Raw genomic sequence first — 17,971 nt, 5'->3', positions numbered from 1 at the left:
TAATTGAATTGCATTGTGTTTTGTAAGTGCAAGTTCTGATTACTTCAGCGTTGACATGTATTACACACTTGGAGCACACTTGCAGCATTTGTGCGCGGTGGTGGTGCACGCTCCCTCGCGCAGTAGTACTGCATTGCCCGTCACTGCGACTGTGCGGCGGTTGCCACGCGCCTTACCCCCTCCCCCTCCCCCTCCCCCTCCCGCTCTCGCTCTCGTGCGGTCGGCTGTTCACATTCCCTCAGAAGTACCAAGAAAATATTAACATTCAATCGCAAACTGCCGTCGGACAGCATGGTGAGTCGTCAGCCTTTACTATACATTACGACATTTTGGTTTGCGCACCGTGTACTATTGTATAAATAGTCAGAACGTTATTTTAACAATTCTAAAGTGAGTAATTTAACTTTTGTCGGCAACTCTTGGCCAATCACTCAACTAGAATGTCACTTAATGGGGAGCCGGTGCCATTAGTACCTAGCTACCCAACTAACAACACATTTGCGTGGATTGACGGTGGCGGTATTTATTTATTAATTATTTTTTTGTACAAGCTTATTTGTTTCGCCAATAGCTAATTAAATCAGTTCCAGTTTGGGATAGCCATGGACAGGGCCTTGAGTCCTAGGCGGCCATTTTAGCCTAATTTTAGCCGCTAGTTTATAACGGTAATCACTTTTAAGCTGTCCCGCTTGCTAGCAGCTCTTTTATTTGGTAGCTAAAGCTAGCATTAGCTAGGCAGGTAAGTTACTATGGCCACTGACTGATCTGTTGCGACAGAGCGTTTAGCCTATAGTGTTGACCAAATTAACACTAACTGTCAGATCAGGGGTATTCCTCCCGAAAATTCCCTTAACGCGTTTAAATCAATAATCTAGATAGCTAGTTATGTTAACGTTTTAACTGAAGGAGGGTGCTTGTTTCCATGACTGAACAGGATTTAGCTGGCCCTACAGACAGTGGGCTCTGCGAGTTCTCCGAGCTGCTGTGCCTCGCACCCGGGACGGTATGCGGATTTTCACGAGTGTGACAGGCATCTGAGTTCTACCCAGCCAGCTAGCATACCGTCGACTGGTTAAAGAGGTTGTCATGATTAAACACTTCTGTGCGTTTCCAAACTATCAGGTTGACCGGAATGTGCATACTGACCCTAATGACCTATCAAGCAGAAAAAAGCATTTTCGTAAATATTATCATTGCATGTTGCAAAGAGTACCCTCTACCTCATATCAGTGATTTCCAGGCAGTGTCCTGTGTAATCAGAATGACTCGGCTCTACTCGATACTAAAACTGCCGTTAGCAATCCTTCTTACAGCGTGAATATTAACCATGAGCAGTGTCAGCCAGTTAGATGAGGAACTGATATATGTATGTAGCAGTGGCCATGGTGCAGCTCTGGTCCCAGTGACATAATAGACTGGAGTGTGACTGATTTACCTGCTTACTATTGCAATATAGGTCATTCATCGTGTCTCTGTTTATTGTTGCTATTTTTACATTATGAAGAATAGATACTTATACCAAGTAAGTATCCATTGTTCAATGGAAACAATATATATCTTAATAGTTTTTTAATATATATTAAGCTTTGCCATATCTAAGATGAAATATTTTGAGTCACTGAGACTCCATTTTACACCCCTTTCAGGCTTCAGGAGTCACTGTTAATGATGAAGTCATCAAAGTCTTCAATGACATGAAAGTGCGAAAGTCCTCAACCTCAGATGAGGTAAAAAAGCGCAAAAAAGCTGTGCTTTTCTGCCTCAGTGAAGACAAGAAGAAGATTATTGTAGAGGAGGGCAAGCAAATCCTAGTTGGCGATATTGGAGAGACAGTTGATGACCCCTATGCCTGCTTTGTAAAGCTCCTACCTCTGGACGACTGCAGATATGGCTTGTACGATGCCACGTATGAAACGAAAGAATCAAAAAAGGAAGACTTGGTATTTATATTTTGGTATGTGGCCACTTTTTTTTTTTTTTTTTTTTAAAGATTTAAACTATACCAATTTGATGTCTTAATGTCAATGTCTTTGTCATATGTGATGATAGTGGGTTTCCTGTCATATATGGAGGTTGCATGTTTATGATGTTTGTGGTATCTATACAGGGCTCCTGAAGGAGCACCATTAAAAAGCAAGATGATATATGCTAGCTCTAAAGATGCCATTAAAAAGAAGTTTACAGGTAAGTCCTCCCCTATACTTTATTGTTATCTCAAAAATAAAAAACCTTTTTGTATGTTTACCGTATTATCCTATAAAATGTTTGGGTAAATACATTTTATTATAATTCATATGGTTTTTGGTAGGCTAATACTTTTAATATGGCTCTTTTTAGGTATCAAACATGAATGGCAGGTCAATGGCTTAGATGACATCCAGGACCGCTCGACCCTAGCAGAGAAGCTGGGGGGTAATGTGGTTGTATCTCTGGAAGGGCGACCATTGTAAACTGTAAAGACATGCCATCTGGATTCCACACGCTTTCTCTCTTAGCAGCTGTATCTTTTGACCTCGAAGGAATAGTTTTAGGTTGTCTTTACTTTTTTCATATGAAGGAAATGTTGCTAACATCAACAAAGAATCTACAAGTTTATTGCCAGCTGACATTTTTTTTTCCTGGTAATTTTTGTATGTCCCAAGGAAAGTTCTCTCCTAGAGTGGTTTGCCAAAAAACAACAAAAAGCATCAATATTATAATTTATCAGTACTCCCTGCGCAAGCATAAGATGTTCAAAGTTTCTCGTTATATGATTTATTGCCAAGGTGATGTATTCTACCTTAACAGATGTGAGAATGCTTTCTGGTAATGCTTCAAAGGGATGCATTAACCAATAGCAAGCACTTTGCACTCAGAGTTTTGAAATATTTATTTGAACTGTTCTACCTAATCTGGCTTCTTAAACATGGCAAACACATATTTAATACTATGCAGATTTAAAAGCACTTTTGTTTGTACACTACAATTTGAGACAAAACTGGCAAGGGGACTATGGAATTCCTGTGTTTGTCACTGGATTGAAGTTCCACAGTTTTCATTCCTGTAATGCATATGGACAACGACAGATCAATATTAACTGTTCTGTTGGAGGTTTGCTTCTATTTGGATGTACAGTACAGGACTGAATAAGCAGAAGGGGGTGCTGCTTGGTTATTGTTTTCTTTTTTAACACTAAAAAGAATGCAAGTATGTGTAAAGATGGCAATATCTGCATTTGTAGCCTTAAATGGAACATCATTTTTTGAGATCGATCCAAGTTGCCACTTTGCAATAAAACCTTGTGGCATACAACATGGCCTTGTCTCATTTGGCAACGTTTCATGGTACTGCTTTTCATTGGGGCACATTCAGGCTTGTTCATGCCCTTTCTTCTTCAGGGTTACCCAGTCTTTGCTCCAACATAATCTTAACATTTACCTGCTCAGCTGTGCTCTGGTATGAGACAACTGTCTTTTAAACTTTGAAGATATACGTTCTGTGCTTTTTTTTTTGTTTCATTTATGTTTAGTACTTTTGTGTATTTTTCTTCAGCTATTTTGGTAGTTCAGCATCAGCAAGTGGAACACAAATGATCAAAAAAATATATAATACATTTAGCCTGTGCCATATATAAGTACATAGGCTTATGTCAAGTGGTCACTACAAAGCTCCCACTACTTCTGTAATAGTTTTGGTTAGATATGAACAAAGTATGTTCATCTTGTTTTTTGTTTTTATCACTTTTTGTTTCCTACTTGACCTGCTTCATGTTGCCACACAGAGAAGCTGCTCTGATCTGTGTCAGAATCTCAGTATCTTTCCTGACATTTCGAAAGCTTTGCTGGACCATGTGCAGCATTTTGCATAGAGCAGGAGTTTCTGTGCAAGTGGGGGGGGGGGGGTGGTGTTTCTTGCAAAGGAGTCAGGCTCGGGGCCAGGGGCTCCTGCTCCCACTGGAGAATTTGATCCACCAGCAGTGAGTAGTCCTCTGCTGCTCAGTGCTATTTATGGACAACATGCTTTTGTGTCCTGTCATCGTTGTCCACAGATGGCAAAACTGAACATGTCTCCAAAGAGCTGCGAAAGGGAAGCCTAGCCAAGTGTCTGGGGCGGCCGTTACAAAGAGCACTTTTCACACCAGGGAATGTGGGAAGCAACCGAAGCGGCACATTTAAAGGGAACGTCTTCATACCCAGACCTCCACGGTTACTTACACAGACTTTCTACATCTAGTATCATTTTTAAAATGTATATCATGAAGGTTGCATTTCTCAAAAACATTTTAAAAATGCAATCCTGTGAAGAGGGAAATATGAAGTTCAGTCTGTACAGTTTATAAGACTTCTGACCACTAGTCTCTACTGGTGTCTTTAGGAACGTTCTAGTTGTGGAATTGAAACTGACCTCACGTCCCAGACTTTAGGCACAGGCAGGTACATACTGCAGGGCAGAGGTGAACTACAGCTTTGACCAACATCTTTGTAAAAATGTATCACAAAACTTATCAGCACTTTGTTTATAAGCTTTCAGCTAGTATTTCCTTTAATTTGAAGAAAATTTAAATGAACATAATGGCCATTCTATGTCAGACCAAGGTGGTCTTCTGTAGTTTGTTTATATTTCATGCAGAAATAACAGCTGCACTGTTATCCATCCCCTATTATTAGAGACAATCTGCACAGCAAAATTGACAAGAAAAATTCAGCATTAAATATTTGAAATTCAATAATATTAGGGTAACAAGATTATTTTAAATAAAGATCTGAAAAGCTACTTCTATACTGCTCTATACCTCTGTTGCCTCCAGACTACTGTGAGAGTGCAGGGGCATGGTTGCCAGTGCATATAAACATTTGAAACGTCAAGTTGGTTTGTCAGAGGCTTTGTGCATACTATTGCCTGGAACAAAAGCCCTTTTATGTTAGTCTGAATCTCTGGGTCTGGACAAGGGAGCTGAAAATAAACTAGTGACCTCTTGTTCCTCTCCATGAGGTTCTGTACTTTGGAAGGGTATGTAGTATGGGGAGTACTAGGAGATTGCCACTGTGAAGTATGTATGCTGGTCATATGAGAGTTTATGTGCCAACACTGCCAACCAATTCCTGAAATTCTATCTCATTTAAACAGACTGACTAAGAGGGGCAGTAAGAAACAATCTTTGTTTTGCTGCAGTGATGCTGGTATCTGAGATGATGAGAGATGGTGCAACACTCCATGCTGCTCAAAACACAGTTTCCAAGTTACTGGAGTTTGTGTAAAGCACAAAGTCACTGAGCTGGGTTCCGCTCTCTTTTCCAGTAGCTCTTACCAGTTTCTGGTGCTTAGTTAAGCATACCATGAGGCACTGCTCCAGCTGCTGATGTCCACTACTGCATGTCACTGTTTTAATTCCTCATTCAGGGCATAAGTAACGTGATAATGTTTATTTTCAGAGGAAATACGACCCATTCTGAGAATATAGATGTTATTGCATGGTGCAGGGTCACAAGACTGAATCCTCAGTACAAAGTTACTCAGTATGTTGTATAGAGAATGTCAGCTGGCAAGAGCTATGGTAGACAATGTCGTTTTTGTATGACGAGGATTCTTACTGATCAGTATTTTGTCACTGACATTGAAGCTGGACATAATGGGCAAAATATGAACACCGAATCGACTCCATCAGCAGACTACTGACCGATGAGAATCCTTGCTGTAAAAGCACGCGAATACATGGACTGCAAAACAGGAGGGAGTTGAGTGTATCAACTGGCGAAGATATACTTAATGTAGCAACAAGTATATGGAGGTGCGGGTGAGGAGGTTCAGGGATATTTGCCGTTAGATTTAAGCGTTCAAGACACGATCGTTGCTTTTGTCTACTCAGAAAGAAACATTAAATCGGGTTATTATTTTGTTTTTGATTTCTGAACTGCAGTGCGTATTACGGGTTGCGTAGGCTGTAATTTTCTTCTTGTTGTGATCTTGCAGCCCTAATGGGAAAACAACGAATTGTGCTGATGAAATCCGAATATCAGTGTTATGAAAATAATCCGGCAAATGATATTAGCCAACATGGGTGTTGCTTTATTATTGGCAAAACACCGTTGCGTTAACAAAAGCCTGGCAGTCGAAAATGTAACGCTTAATACGCCACCTGGTGTTCAAGACCGAAAATGCTTCATGATGCAAATACGCTTGATCCTTAGTAAAGGGCTCATGGACGAAAGTTTAAAAAAAGTTCACAATAGTTCGCAACGTTTGGCTTAATATTCTCCCTGCTATCGTAGTATTAATAGAGATCACCTAGTTCTAGCCCTTATTGAGAAATTGTGAATGTTTCTCACGAGTTTTACCTTAAATTTACTCTACAGTAGTACGGGACACAGTACATAGAAACTGTTGAAGAGAAATAGTGGATAAATGTACTCTTCAAAGAAACATCCAGACAGTACGATATGATGAGAAAAATCAAATACAGATAGAGAATGGTCATGCTGCAATTGTTTCACTGTACTCAGCAATAGTGAGTAAACATTAAATTGTATGAGAGGCTATGAACTAAGTATGAATTAAGCCAGCAAAAATAATTTGTGAAGAAACGTTTTAGATATTCATAAGACTTGACATTTCCTAATACATAAATCAGTATGAGAACAACACCATCAACTTGAACTGTTAGATTCATTTATTCAAACATTCATTCTTTTAGCATGCCTACCAAATGTTTCATGCAAGCATAACGGATCAATATGTAATAGAATTCTCATCATAATACAGTAAAACTGTCATAAGGGAACACACTTCAATTCATATAATGTATAAGCTTTCTTTTCTATAAATAGCACAGAACCTGCCAAGTATTTGTGAGTTAAGATGTAACAGCAGGTAACAGACTTCTCAACACACTCAAACTCCTAATATTTGCGTCACTTCGCTTTTTCATGTGCCAGTAGAAGTGTTTTTGGTTGTCTTGGCCTTTGACAAGGCTGTTTCAACTCGTTCTTACGCGCTACTCCCAAAGCAATACAGCATTTTGGCTCTGCTTTTAACACCATTATCCCTCACAAACTGATCAGCAAACTGAGGATCTTAAGGTCCAAGCAGCCCCATTGGCTCCTGCGTCATGCACTTCCTGTCTGACAAAACCACAGAAGTTCAGGATTAGGAATCACACCTCCTCCACTCTCATCCTGAACACTGCGAGCCCACAGGGTTGTGTACTGGGCCCCATGCTCTGCACCCTGTTTAAACATGTCTGCACCCCCATTCACTCCTCAAACAACCACATAAAATTTGCAAATAATACCACAATAGTGGGGCTTATTTCAGAGGGTGATGTGAGTGCCTACGGAAATGAGGTGGAAGGTCTGGGTGACTGGTGTAAAGTCAATGACTTAGTATTTAACACCTCCAAGATAAAGGAGATCATCTGGGACATAGGAGAAGAAGAAAACCAGACCATCTCCCACTCCACATATCTGGGGAAGCAGCAGAATGTGGAGAGTGTGAAGGTTTTCTGTATCCACATAAACAGACACCACGTGGCTGATAAAGACGGCACAACAATGGCTGTACTTCTTAAGGAAGCTAAAAATGGTGCAACCTCCACAAAAGCTCCTGGTTAACTTCTACCACAGCCCCACGAGAGTCTCCTGTACCAAGGCGTGATTGTGTGGTACTCCACCTGCACAGCCACAGAGAGGAAAGAGCTGTATTGCCTGGTCAGGGTGTCAGAACTGATCATTTGGACTGACCTTCCTAACCTGGACAGTGTCTATGGCAGCCGACAAAAGAAGGCTGGCTGCATCAGCATGAATACAACACACCCTGGTCTCTGCCTCTTCAGTATGCTGCCATCTGGAAAGTGGAACGTGGCTATCCGCACACGGAGCAACAGGCTGAGGCACAGCTACTTTCCAAAAGCTGTGGCTTCAGTAACATCATTGACTACAACACCACACCACATCCCCTTTTAACGTTACTCTGCTCCTTTTGCACATTCAATAGGCAATCTATTTACTTATGCAGGGATATGTAACTGTTACAAGACTGTCTGTCTATAACACCTTTTGTGTAACTGCACTGCCACTTTAAAGCCATTGTTGTTTATCTATTCACATCTATTTATCTATTCTGCTGCTCATACTGCCCCCTGTAAATATAGTCAATCCACTCTCAAACGGCTGTTTATGTAAGTTGTTATTCACACGGTTATTCACAAATCTCGAATCACTGACCACCCTGCCATTTATATCAAATTAATTTATATTGTAGTAATCGACAGTGAAAGACTGTAATCTAGTTACTTTCTGCCCATTCTGCCGTCACATTTCTGCTGTAAATGTGTATATGTATATTTTGCTGCGTCGGGAAGGCTGTGAATTAAACGTGGTTATACTCACATATAATGAAAATAAAGAGTCTTATTCTCAGTGTGCTCTAAATATCTTTACAAGCATTTTAAAGCACCAAATTTCCCAAAGTACGGATTCCTTCCCAGCACAGCGTCTCTCATGCAAGCATTTGGCACTTTCTCTGCATAACTGGCTCGTCTGTTTACGTGTTGCTTTGCCCTTTTTAAGTGCACGGCTCCGTGGCTGAGCCGTCGTGCGCGCTGACCGAGGCTCCGCCCTGCCGAAGCCGCCTCGCGTCACACGACACCGCTAGCTTCGCACTCCACCCGCGGCAGCCATGATGGTGGGTTTTTCTAGATTTGCTCTAACCTGCTAAGGGCTTCTTCTCTTTAACAAACAAACAAACAAAAAAAATCAACAATTGCGCAGGGTTGCCGTGTCGATTTCATCAGAGCCAATCTGCAGATTTAATGTCTAAACAATGCGCTGTGTGCCTTATGTACTTTCTCTTTACAGCAAGAAGGGCTGGACGATGGTCCCGATTTTCTCTCGGAGGAGGACAGAGGAGTAAGTTTTTTTTTCGTTTTCCCTCCTTCTGACTACCCCATTCGCCATAGCGAATCAGTTCCTAATGTGTATTTTGTACAGATTACTCCAGTCAGCCGCGGTGTGAGGTCCACAGCTGCATTAGCCGTGACAGTCACGTTCAATGTCGCTTGAGTGTTAAAAGCTGTTAGTAAGGTCCTGATAGTCCGTTGACTCCCTACTGGATAGACGTTAGCTTTCCAGATTCTGTAGGAAACACAAGTATGCATAATGATTAGCGAATGTGACCAGCTGACAGTAGGTTTACCCGGCCGCGGCTCTTTAGAAGGAGGCCGTCCTGCTGTGCTGTAGATCTCTGGGTCTTTGTGCTCTTGTGGCTGTACACAAGACTGTGTGGAATCTTATGCCAGAAAAGAAAGTTGGGGGGGGGGGGAAATGAGCCAGTCAGCCCTCCAACCTGTCAAACAATGGCAGTGACCACTGGCACAATAATGTTACTGAATTCTCTTACCTTGATTGATTTTCGTGGTTTGATTTTCGAATTTGGTATTACAAAATCTAGCTTGCTTTAGTTTTCCCTTTGTTCTTTGGATATTTATATAGACCAAATTATTGAAATGTTGCAGAACATATGTGCTGGAACAACAATGTAACCTACATGAGTGTAACAAAGACTGCTTACATGTTTAATAAGTGTGAATTAAACAGAATTGCATGAAATCAAATCTACAGCTATGTGCTAAGTTATATAAGCATGATTCATTTTAAATAGTCCTCATGATTCACAATGAAAAAAATTTGACTTCTTGTGAAGTCTGATTCAAATGGTTCACAGCCCAGAGCCGTTAATGTGGATCTTCAGACTGATGCTACACTACAAGTGGACATTTCAGATGCTCTGAGTGAGAGAGACAAAGTGAAGTTCACCGTCCATACAAAGGTAAGCTCTGTAGAGCTCTGTAGAGATATTATTCTAGTCTGTAAGAACACTGGAAAATTGGCTTGAGATTGTCTGATTAACCTGCTCTTACTTCCCTTTAAATTACATTTGAACATTTGGCTGAAAGTATTGTGTGTGTGTGTATGTATGTATGTATGTATGTATGTATGTATGTATGTATGTATGTATGTATGTATGTGTGTGTGTGTGTGTGTGTGTGTGCATATGTATGTGTGTGTGTGGGGGGGTATATATGTATATTTTATATATGTATGTCTTTGATGCTTCTCCAGAGTACTCTACCTAACTTCAAGCAGAATGAGTTCTCTGTGGTGAGACAACATGAAGAGTTCATCTGGCTCCATGACTCCTTTGTGGAAAATGAAGACTATGCTGGATTTATCGTACGTTTGTCAGTCTTCACATTTGTCTAAGATGTATATGACCTCAGAGCTGACGGGTTGAACATCCTATTTCTCCTTTAAAACCTTTTGTTCATTATTCATAAGGGGAAAAACACAAGCTAATGCATCAACTCAGTTCCCAACCACACAGCTGAATTTCCCTAATATTAAGGTCCAGTGCATGCTGGGAAATTTCATAATGACACTGACAGTTTTTGAAATTGCAGTACAGTGACCACTGTAAAGAATGGGGATTTATCACTCTGAAGACTCTTTTTGGAAGGCCATTATATATTACTCATAGCTACACAGTTGTTATAATTTCTGTAGAGGCTTAGGATTTATTATGGAAAGATACCAGCTATGTTGGATAAAGAATAAAATTTGGAAAAATGGACATTTTACCTGGTGATTACATATAGAAACAGCCAACAAAACGATGATTTAGCATTACTTATAGCTAACAAATGTAGATCAACGTCTGCTTCTAATACAACATAATGTGTTTGTGGTGGCACCAGGAATTTGGTTTATTCTTTTACACAGAACGGGTTCATGCTCTATAGCATGGCTTGTTCTGTTGCTGTGTGATGTATTGCCCTTTCATTTGGAATATACTTTGGACCCAGAGTTACTGGCAACAAAGGCATACAGTTCCATCACAACCCAAATTAATTATTTACGTTCCTTTACATTAAATGCAGCTGTGTGCTTTGTGCATGTCCAGACCAAAGCAGCAAACATTTAACATCATTAGTGCAAGTGCTCCCTCAGCACCCGCCCTGTTGGTTTTAGGCTTTGGCAAGTGGGACATGATGGTGTGGCACCTGATGAGGGTGACTGCTTTATTCTCAGATCCCGCCTGCCCCCCCAAGGCCGGACTTTGACGCGTCGCGGGAGAAGCTGCAGAAGCTGGGTGAAGGTGAAGGCTCCATGACCAAGGAAGAGTTCACCAAGATGAAACAGGAGCTCGAGGCGTGAGTCACTTTCACTTAGAGGTGTGGCATCGTGCCGAGCACAGTTTGCCATGTTTAGTGGAGTCGCTTTGCCCTGCGTTTGTTTCTGCATCACTACAGGTAACGCGTGTTTGTGTCGTAGTGAATACTTGGCCATCTTCAAGAAGACTGTGGCGATGCACGAAGTGTTTCTCTGCCGCGTTGCAGCACATCCCGTTCTGAGGAAAGACTTAAACTTTCATGTGTTCTTGGAGTACAACCAGGATGTGAGTCTGCCTTTTTTAGTGCAAATCTCATTCCATGAGGGAAAAAAGAAAATAATTTGTATGGAAACTCTGAATTTGGTTATTTTCTTTGCACCTTTTTTGCTGGTTCCTGACAATGACAGCTGAGTGTACGAGGCAAAAACAAGAAAGAGAAACTGGAGGATTTCTTCAAGAACGTGGTGAAGTCTGCAGACGGAGTCATTGTGGCCGGAGTGAAAGTGAGCCTGCACTGTTCTACCTAGGTCACATGATCTAGGAAGCATGATGGGGTGTGGTGGGGAAATGTAAAATGTTTTTTCTTTGAATATTGTCTTGGCAATTGTTTTAAATACTCGAACAGATGTAATGGGTGATGCACTGAATATCTTGACACAAAATGTTGTACATTTGTGAAACATAATCAAATGAAATTTTTGGTGCTCAAATATTTTCCCCTTATACTCTCCGGTTTGAATAAAGGATGTAGATGACTTCTTTGAACATGAGAAGACATTCCTTTTGGAGTACCATAACCGTGTTAAAGATGCCTCTATCAAATCCGACCGAATGATCAGATCTCACAAGAGTAAGTTGCACATTCCCTTTCCACACCTGTTTCCACACCTGTTTCCACACCTGTTTCCACACCTGTTTGTAAGGTGTCACTGTTTCACTTCTACAGCTGTAATCGCAACAGAACAACAGTCATGTGTTTAAAATAACATGGTGCAAACATTGTGAATTGCAAAACAAATCCAGAGATGATGAAGTTTCAATTGTGTCACAGGACGTCTGCGTTTCTAGTTTTGTGAATACACACTCGGAATGATCTCTCTTTGTCTCCTGGCAACATGTTGTCCTTCACTGACTGATTGAACTGAGGGCCAACTCAAAGTAAATTCTCCACAGATGGTGTGTCTGATTCAGTTCCGTTATGAACTGTATATTCTATGTCTACTACAGTTGCATCATTTTTCTTATTAAGAAAGTGTGGTTTTCCCCGTTTATCTGTGAAGATCAAACAGGTTTTATATCTCATATACTGCCTGGGACACAATGTCAGGAGAGTGAATCATATCCTGATTGAATTGGTTCTCCTCATGGAATCATCTACCTGTTGACATGCTGTTCATTATGGGTACTGCATACATATGTACTGTACTGTGTATAATTTTCTCAGTGCAGTTTCATTTGTAAATGATTTCTCCTTTTTGCTATATGGATCTGAAGTTATACAGCACATAACGATGTGGAGAACTGAAAACCGAGTGTTGAGTTTTATACAACTGGGGGAGTGGAAGACAGTCATTGTGTAAAAGAACAGTACACTGACATTGGATTTGGCACTACAGCCATAGCTGTGGGCTTTGTCTGGTGGTGTAACAGAAGCTCTTTTTCAGGTGCTGCAGACGACATCAACAGAATTGCTTCAACGCTCTATACTTTAGGGACCCAGGACTCAACAGACGTGTGCAAGTATGGCTCTTTCTTTTTTTCTTTTTCTTTTTTTTTTGATCCTATGCTCTATATGTCTGTCTCTTGAAAACATGTGTGGGTTTGATTTCAGTAAGCCTCTTGTTATAGTAAATTTTAAATCTTTTTCTTTTTGCATCTCATTTTTTTAAAAAGATTTTTCTTGAAGGTCTCAGAACTTTTCGAAAAAACACGGGTATGTAACTTTTTCAATATTTATAAAATCATCTTTTCAGAATTGATATTTTACAGTGACACTTTCTCCATGGGAATTGTATTTGATTAAATTAAGCCTTCTGATATTTTAGGAGATTAGAAGGTAGTTTTTTTAATGGGAGTCTTGGAGCTTTCTCTGAAGTGAGTTGTAGCACAGTCATGCTAAGTAGTTTTACCCTAACACATGGCTGTTATAGAGCAGCATGGGACGTCAGGGATCACAAGGTGGCCCGTCTCTTCCTGAGTGTCCAGCTCATACCATCTGTGTGTTTCCTGTGTAGAAAATTGAGGCCCGAGTTGCTGCTGATGAGGACCTAAAGCTTGCTGACTTGTTGAAGTATTACCTCAGAGAGTCACAAGCTGCCAAGGTGTGCTGCCAGCCTTGTGCTCTCTGCTCATCACACCCGTGGGCCGTATATACCTTATTTATGGGAGTGCTTACTTCAAATCTGCTCCTCCACTGCAGTGTGTACAGTAATATTAGTGGTCAAAGGTGTTAGTTTTGAGTTGCAGCTCACCAACTGAGTTCAGGGAAATGTGTTATCTGCCCTTCAGGACCTCCTGTACAGACGAGGAAGGGCGTTAGTTGATTACGAAAATGCCAACAAAGCTCTGGACAAAGCCAGAGCTAAAAACAAAGATGTCCTTCAAGCAGAAACCACACAGCAGGTGTGCTGTCAGAAGTTTGAAAAAATCTCAGAATCAGCGAAACAAGGTACTTCTTCCAGTTTTGCTGTTTTCTCTTCCATTGTACATTTTCATTTGATTTCAAAATGATTTGAGTCAACAAAACATTTCTGTTGTGCTTTCCAGAGGTTGTAGAAGAGTAGCAGTGTGTGCTTTACTTATGATGATACTACTGCATGTGTAGACGTTTTATCCCCCCCCTTTTTACCGGCACAGAACTGATAGATTTCAAAACAAGAAGAGTAGCAGCATTCAGAAAGAACTTGGTGGAACTAGCTGAGCTTGAGCTCAAACATGCTAAGGTACTTGTTCACTTGTTCATGTGTGTGATGTAAAAACATTAGAGATGTTTTAATGGTTCGTGTAGTTAACCATATTTAATGTCTTTCATGTGAGAAGGGGGAAAGTCTCAGAATGAATTGCCATGGTTTTCACTGTTTATTCATCTCTTTTAAGGGTAATTTACAACTGTTGCAAAGCTGTCTGGCGGTTCTAAAAGGGGACACTTAGAGCCAAACTCCAGGTTCACTGTCTAGGGCTTTTCCTGCTTGGGTATCGTCTTTATCTGGAGTATGGAGTACGGGGTCTGTTTGTCAACAAACATCTGTATGTATCACTAGCAGAGACACCACTTTTCCTCCAGTACCCCCTGAAAGTGATGTGGCTCACTGGAAGATTTCACAAGTGCACACAGCACAACAACCTGCAACTTCATTTAATCACATCGTGTAACTTTTGATTGTTAATTGTCCTTTTTCATGGGAGTTGCTCCATCGACACACTTACATCTCTTGTGATTTCTTTCTAATTGTCTTCTTTTTTTGTGTGTTTATTTTGGCTTATTGTGATGCTTTGGGTGATCCTTTTGTATGGATGCTGCTCAGAAGTCTTGTTGAAATTGAGCTGATTGTTTGTTTGTTTCCATGATTGAAGTGTATGGTCACTCAAAGCCTTGTACAAGTTGTATTAGTTTTCATTGTATTGCTATATTATCTTAATCAAACTAATAGGTTTTGTATTACTCTTTAGGAAATTTATTACATTAGTTACATCAGTTTTTCATTCCTGACAAGTAATGCATCATTGTTTGCCTTAATATATAGACTAATCTGATATTGTAAATCATAAATGAATACTTTTTTGTTTTTCTCCAGGCTTCTTAAGTGCACTGCATATGAGTGTGTGTTTTCAATATGTGACTTAAGTATGTGACCAAAGTGTCCATTTATTCAGATGGAGGAATGCTGACATAAACAGTAATCATGATGATAAAATGACAATGGACATAACGCAAATAAATAATACTGTTTACCATATGTTAGAGTTTTTCATGTGAGTTAAAAATGTTCAGCATGAAGAAATCAAAGGTTAAAAGTTCCTTCAGTTTCTAAATAGTTTTCTGAAATGCACAACTAGTTCTGTAAAAACATTTTTGATACTGCAACTGCCCATGTGAATGAGGCATATGAACAAGGAAATAGCAGTGTAATATTTAGAGTTGGAGTGGGTGAAGCTGTACCTGTAAATACTCTGCCGAATCATCAACCAACTTTTATTTTGGCATTTGAAGGGAACATCTCACCCGGAAGTATTTCATTTTCTTGCTTTTCTTGTATTATTTTGGTATTCGGTGTGAAGGAAAAGGTTGAGGTTGCAATAATATATATATATTATTTTTCCCCCCCCTCTGGACTAAAGACGCAATGAACCGAAAAGAAGATTATGATTCCTATGAGATTGAAGAACCAAGTGATGAAGAAAGAGCAAACAGCAGGTAACGTCTAGCTGAAAAAACCTGAGCCAAACATATCAACGTGCTAGGTAGTTAGATGTTTCTGATCTGGTTAAAACAGAACCGCTGTACATTTGATGTGAATTTAAGTTGTTTTGCAGATGTTGTGGTCTACACACTATTCAAACAATTAAATATAGACCAGCAGCCCGAAATGAAATCTAAATACTTTTGTAAAACGAACTTGTAAAACCAATTCTGTCCCCTAGCCAGCTTTTGTTTGTTCGCTAGCTAACTAGGATAGTTAAACTAGTCTGAGGTTGGAAGGTTAGCGTTAGATTAATAACGATAATCGTTTCTTAATCAAATTCATGCCTTGTTTCAATATATACTCTCTTTAGCCCATAGCTGTAGTCGAACTTGCGCTGGCTTGTCTATTAATTTAATTAATTGCTTTAATTGTGGTACGCTGGCCTTTAGTTCCGAAGATGAGCTCGACGTTCTTCTCAATGGAACACCAGAACAGAAGAAGAAGCTCATCCGAGAATACTTGACAGGGGAAAGCGAGTCATCGAGCGGGGATGAGTTTGAGAAAGAGATGGAGGCAGAACTGAGTAGCACTCTTAAATCTATGGAGTGTGGCTGGTCCATTCCATCAACTCAAGGTTACCATTACAACAGACATACCTGTGTGGGAACTTGATCGTATTTGTGTTCGTCTGTATATACTGTAATTGGAGAGCGTCACTTTTGGTTGTAGGTGAAACCTCTGGGATTGGCGCAGACACTTCAACGCAGAACACAGAAAGAACACAAAATTCTCAGCAATATGACAGTATATACTTTGACTCAGATTCAGATGAAGACAGCTCAGCTGGTAATGCATCCAGGAATATAACAAATGCAACAGGTCTACATATTAGCTGTTTACGTACACATGCTGGTATTGATTATTGGTTTGTGGTGGTTCTTTTCTGTTTTCAGGTATCTCCAAGAATCAGAGAAGAAAGCAGCGCATTATACCTACAAATGATGAGTTATTATATGACCCAGATGAAGATGATCGAGATCAGGCTTGGGTAGATGCCAAGAGAAAAGAGTGAGTCTTGTACTTGTCTACAATTTCCTCAACATCCCAGCAAGCCACAGCTAATCAGATAGGCAATCCAGAACTGAACCGATAACAGTGCAAATCTCTCTCTCTTTCTCTTTTGGCATATAACTTTGGTTAGGTATAGGTACAGGTGCCAGAGAAGACCAACATCATCTGTGCAGAACAGAAAAAAATCCAAGCCTCTCCCAAGCAGTGATGCTGTTCTAAACTGTCCTGCTTGCATGACCACACTTTGTCTGGACTGCCAAAGGTGAGGTCATGATCACATCAGCCTGCCGATACCTTCACTTTGCTTTGTCGTATTCTGTTTCTGTTTGTGTGTTGACTTTTCTGTCTTCTTACCCTGAGTGTAGACTTTACTTAAAGAGTTCTTTTTTGCACACACAGACATGAGAAGTATAGGACGCAGTACCGAGCCATGTTTGTGATGAACTGTACAGTCAGTAAGGATGAAGTGCTGAAGTATAAAGCAGGTAAAAAGAAGAACCGGCGTGGTAAGAAAGGTCGTCACGACTCCACAGACACGTCCACAGAGGCCGGCACAACTGACTCCAGGTTGGCTGGAATGGATGAGGAAGAGATATATCACCCAGTCAAATGCACAGAGTGTTCTACTGAAGTGGCTGTGTTTGATAAAGATGAGGTCTACCATTTCTTCAACATCCTAGCAAGCTATAGCTAAGCACATAGCTGTTGAGGCTGAAATCAATGTATAGAGCTTGATAATAAGACATGAGAGAGGGGTGTAGGGAGGTGTGCTGGAAAAGGATTTACTTTGTTTCTTACATTTTTACTCATGTACACAAAATGTAAAAATGTGTATAAACGTTTCATGTTTTAATAAATGTGTCCTTTTTATTTTTACTGATATGCAGAACAGACATTTGATATCTAATCTTGAATGGAAAAATAGGATTACACCTTTACATTAAAAATGGAAAACAGAAAATTTCTTGAATAACCTTTTTGACTGCTGTTTTTTAAACTCAAACTCTCCAGAGTGATTTACATAGTTGCTAATAACATCCAGGATGGCCATGTTCTATAAAGAAAAATACTACTATCTTCTCATGCTTATGTTTTCTGTCTCATTGCCTATCTGGCAAGCTACTAAACAGTCACTTCTGTAACCTGGCCCATACAAACCATACCTTGTCTCTGCACTCCCTTACAGCAGAAAAGTTGCTTTATGTCCATATATGACAGCTGAATCTTCTAACCATGGCCACGGTTCCAGCTATAGTTAAATTAATTGCTAAACTCAAAATGCTTGCTGGTATAAGTTGGTGTTTGTGGAAATAGTATATCCACTTATATAGTGTGCTTCTATGACAGGACACCAA

At 40.2% G+C, this 17,971-nt stretch overlaps 3 protein-coding genes across 4 annotated transcripts; all 3 read left to right on the top strand.

The window, feature by feature from the left end:
• The first annotated feature begins 182 nt into the window (after positions 1 to 182).
• On the top strand, positions 183 to 3,291 carry cfl2 (cofilin 2 (muscle)). The gene is made up of 4 exons (XM_027013205.2): positions 183 to 294; positions 1,647 to 1,954; positions 2,108 to 2,184; positions 2,338 to 3,291. The coding sequence occupies exons 1-4, from the start codon at positions 292 to 294 to the stop codon at positions 2,448 to 2,450; spliced, it is 501 nt and encodes a 166-aa protein (XP_026869006.1). The 5' UTR covers positions 183 to 291; the 3' UTR covers positions 2,451 to 3,291.
• Positions 3,292 to 8,604: 5,313 nt separating this feature from the next.
• snx6 (sorting nexin 6) lies at positions 8,605 to 15,098 on the top strand. 2 transcript variants are annotated; one of them, XM_027013195.2, is made up of 14 exons: positions 8,605 to 8,658; positions 8,832 to 8,882; positions 9,697 to 9,801; positions 10,095 to 10,205; positions 11,061 to 11,182; positions 11,304 to 11,427; positions 11,550 to 11,645; positions 11,887 to 11,992; positions 12,807 to 12,882; positions 13,036 to 13,075; positions 13,377 to 13,463; positions 13,651 to 13,810; positions 13,999 to 14,084; positions 14,239 to 15,098. In XM_027013195.2, exons 1-14 carry the CDS (start codon positions 8,653 to 8,655, stop codon positions 14,290 to 14,292), a joined length of 1,224 nt encoding a protein of 407 aa, XP_026868996.1. In that variant the 5' UTR covers positions 8,605 to 8,652; the 3' UTR covers positions 14,293 to 15,098. The 2 variants fall into 2 exon arrangements, with proteins under 2 accessions (XP_026868996.1, XP_026868995.1); XM_027013194.2 differs by having other exon boundaries at positions 8,612 to 8,658; positions 9,676 to 9,801.
• A 277-nt stretch (positions 15,099 to 15,375) lies between these two features.
• On the top strand, positions 15,376 to 17,469 carry eapp (e2f-associated phosphoprotein). Its single transcript, XM_027013199.2, has 6 exons — positions 15,376 to 15,556; positions 15,995 to 16,179; positions 16,275 to 16,391; positions 16,499 to 16,613; positions 16,747 to 16,878; positions 17,016 to 17,469. The coding sequence occupies exons 1-6, from the start codon at positions 15,486 to 15,488 to the stop codon at positions 17,308 to 17,310; spliced, it is 915 nt and encodes a 304-aa protein (XP_026869000.2). The 5' UTR covers positions 15,376 to 15,485; the 3' UTR covers positions 17,311 to 17,469.
• Positions 17,470 to 17,971: the final 502 nt, after the last annotated feature.

This window comes from Electrophorus electricus, chromosome 13 (genome assembly GCF_013358815.1).
Source record: "Electrophorus electricus isolate fEleEle1 chromosome 13, fEleEle1.pri, whole genome shotgun sequence".
Lineage (NCBI taxonomy): Eukaryota > Metazoa > Chordata > Actinopteri > Gymnotiformes > Gymnotidae > Electrophorus > Electrophorus electricus.
Note: the sequence above shows the minus strand (reverse complement) of the source record. Positions and strands in the feature narration are given on the sequence as shown.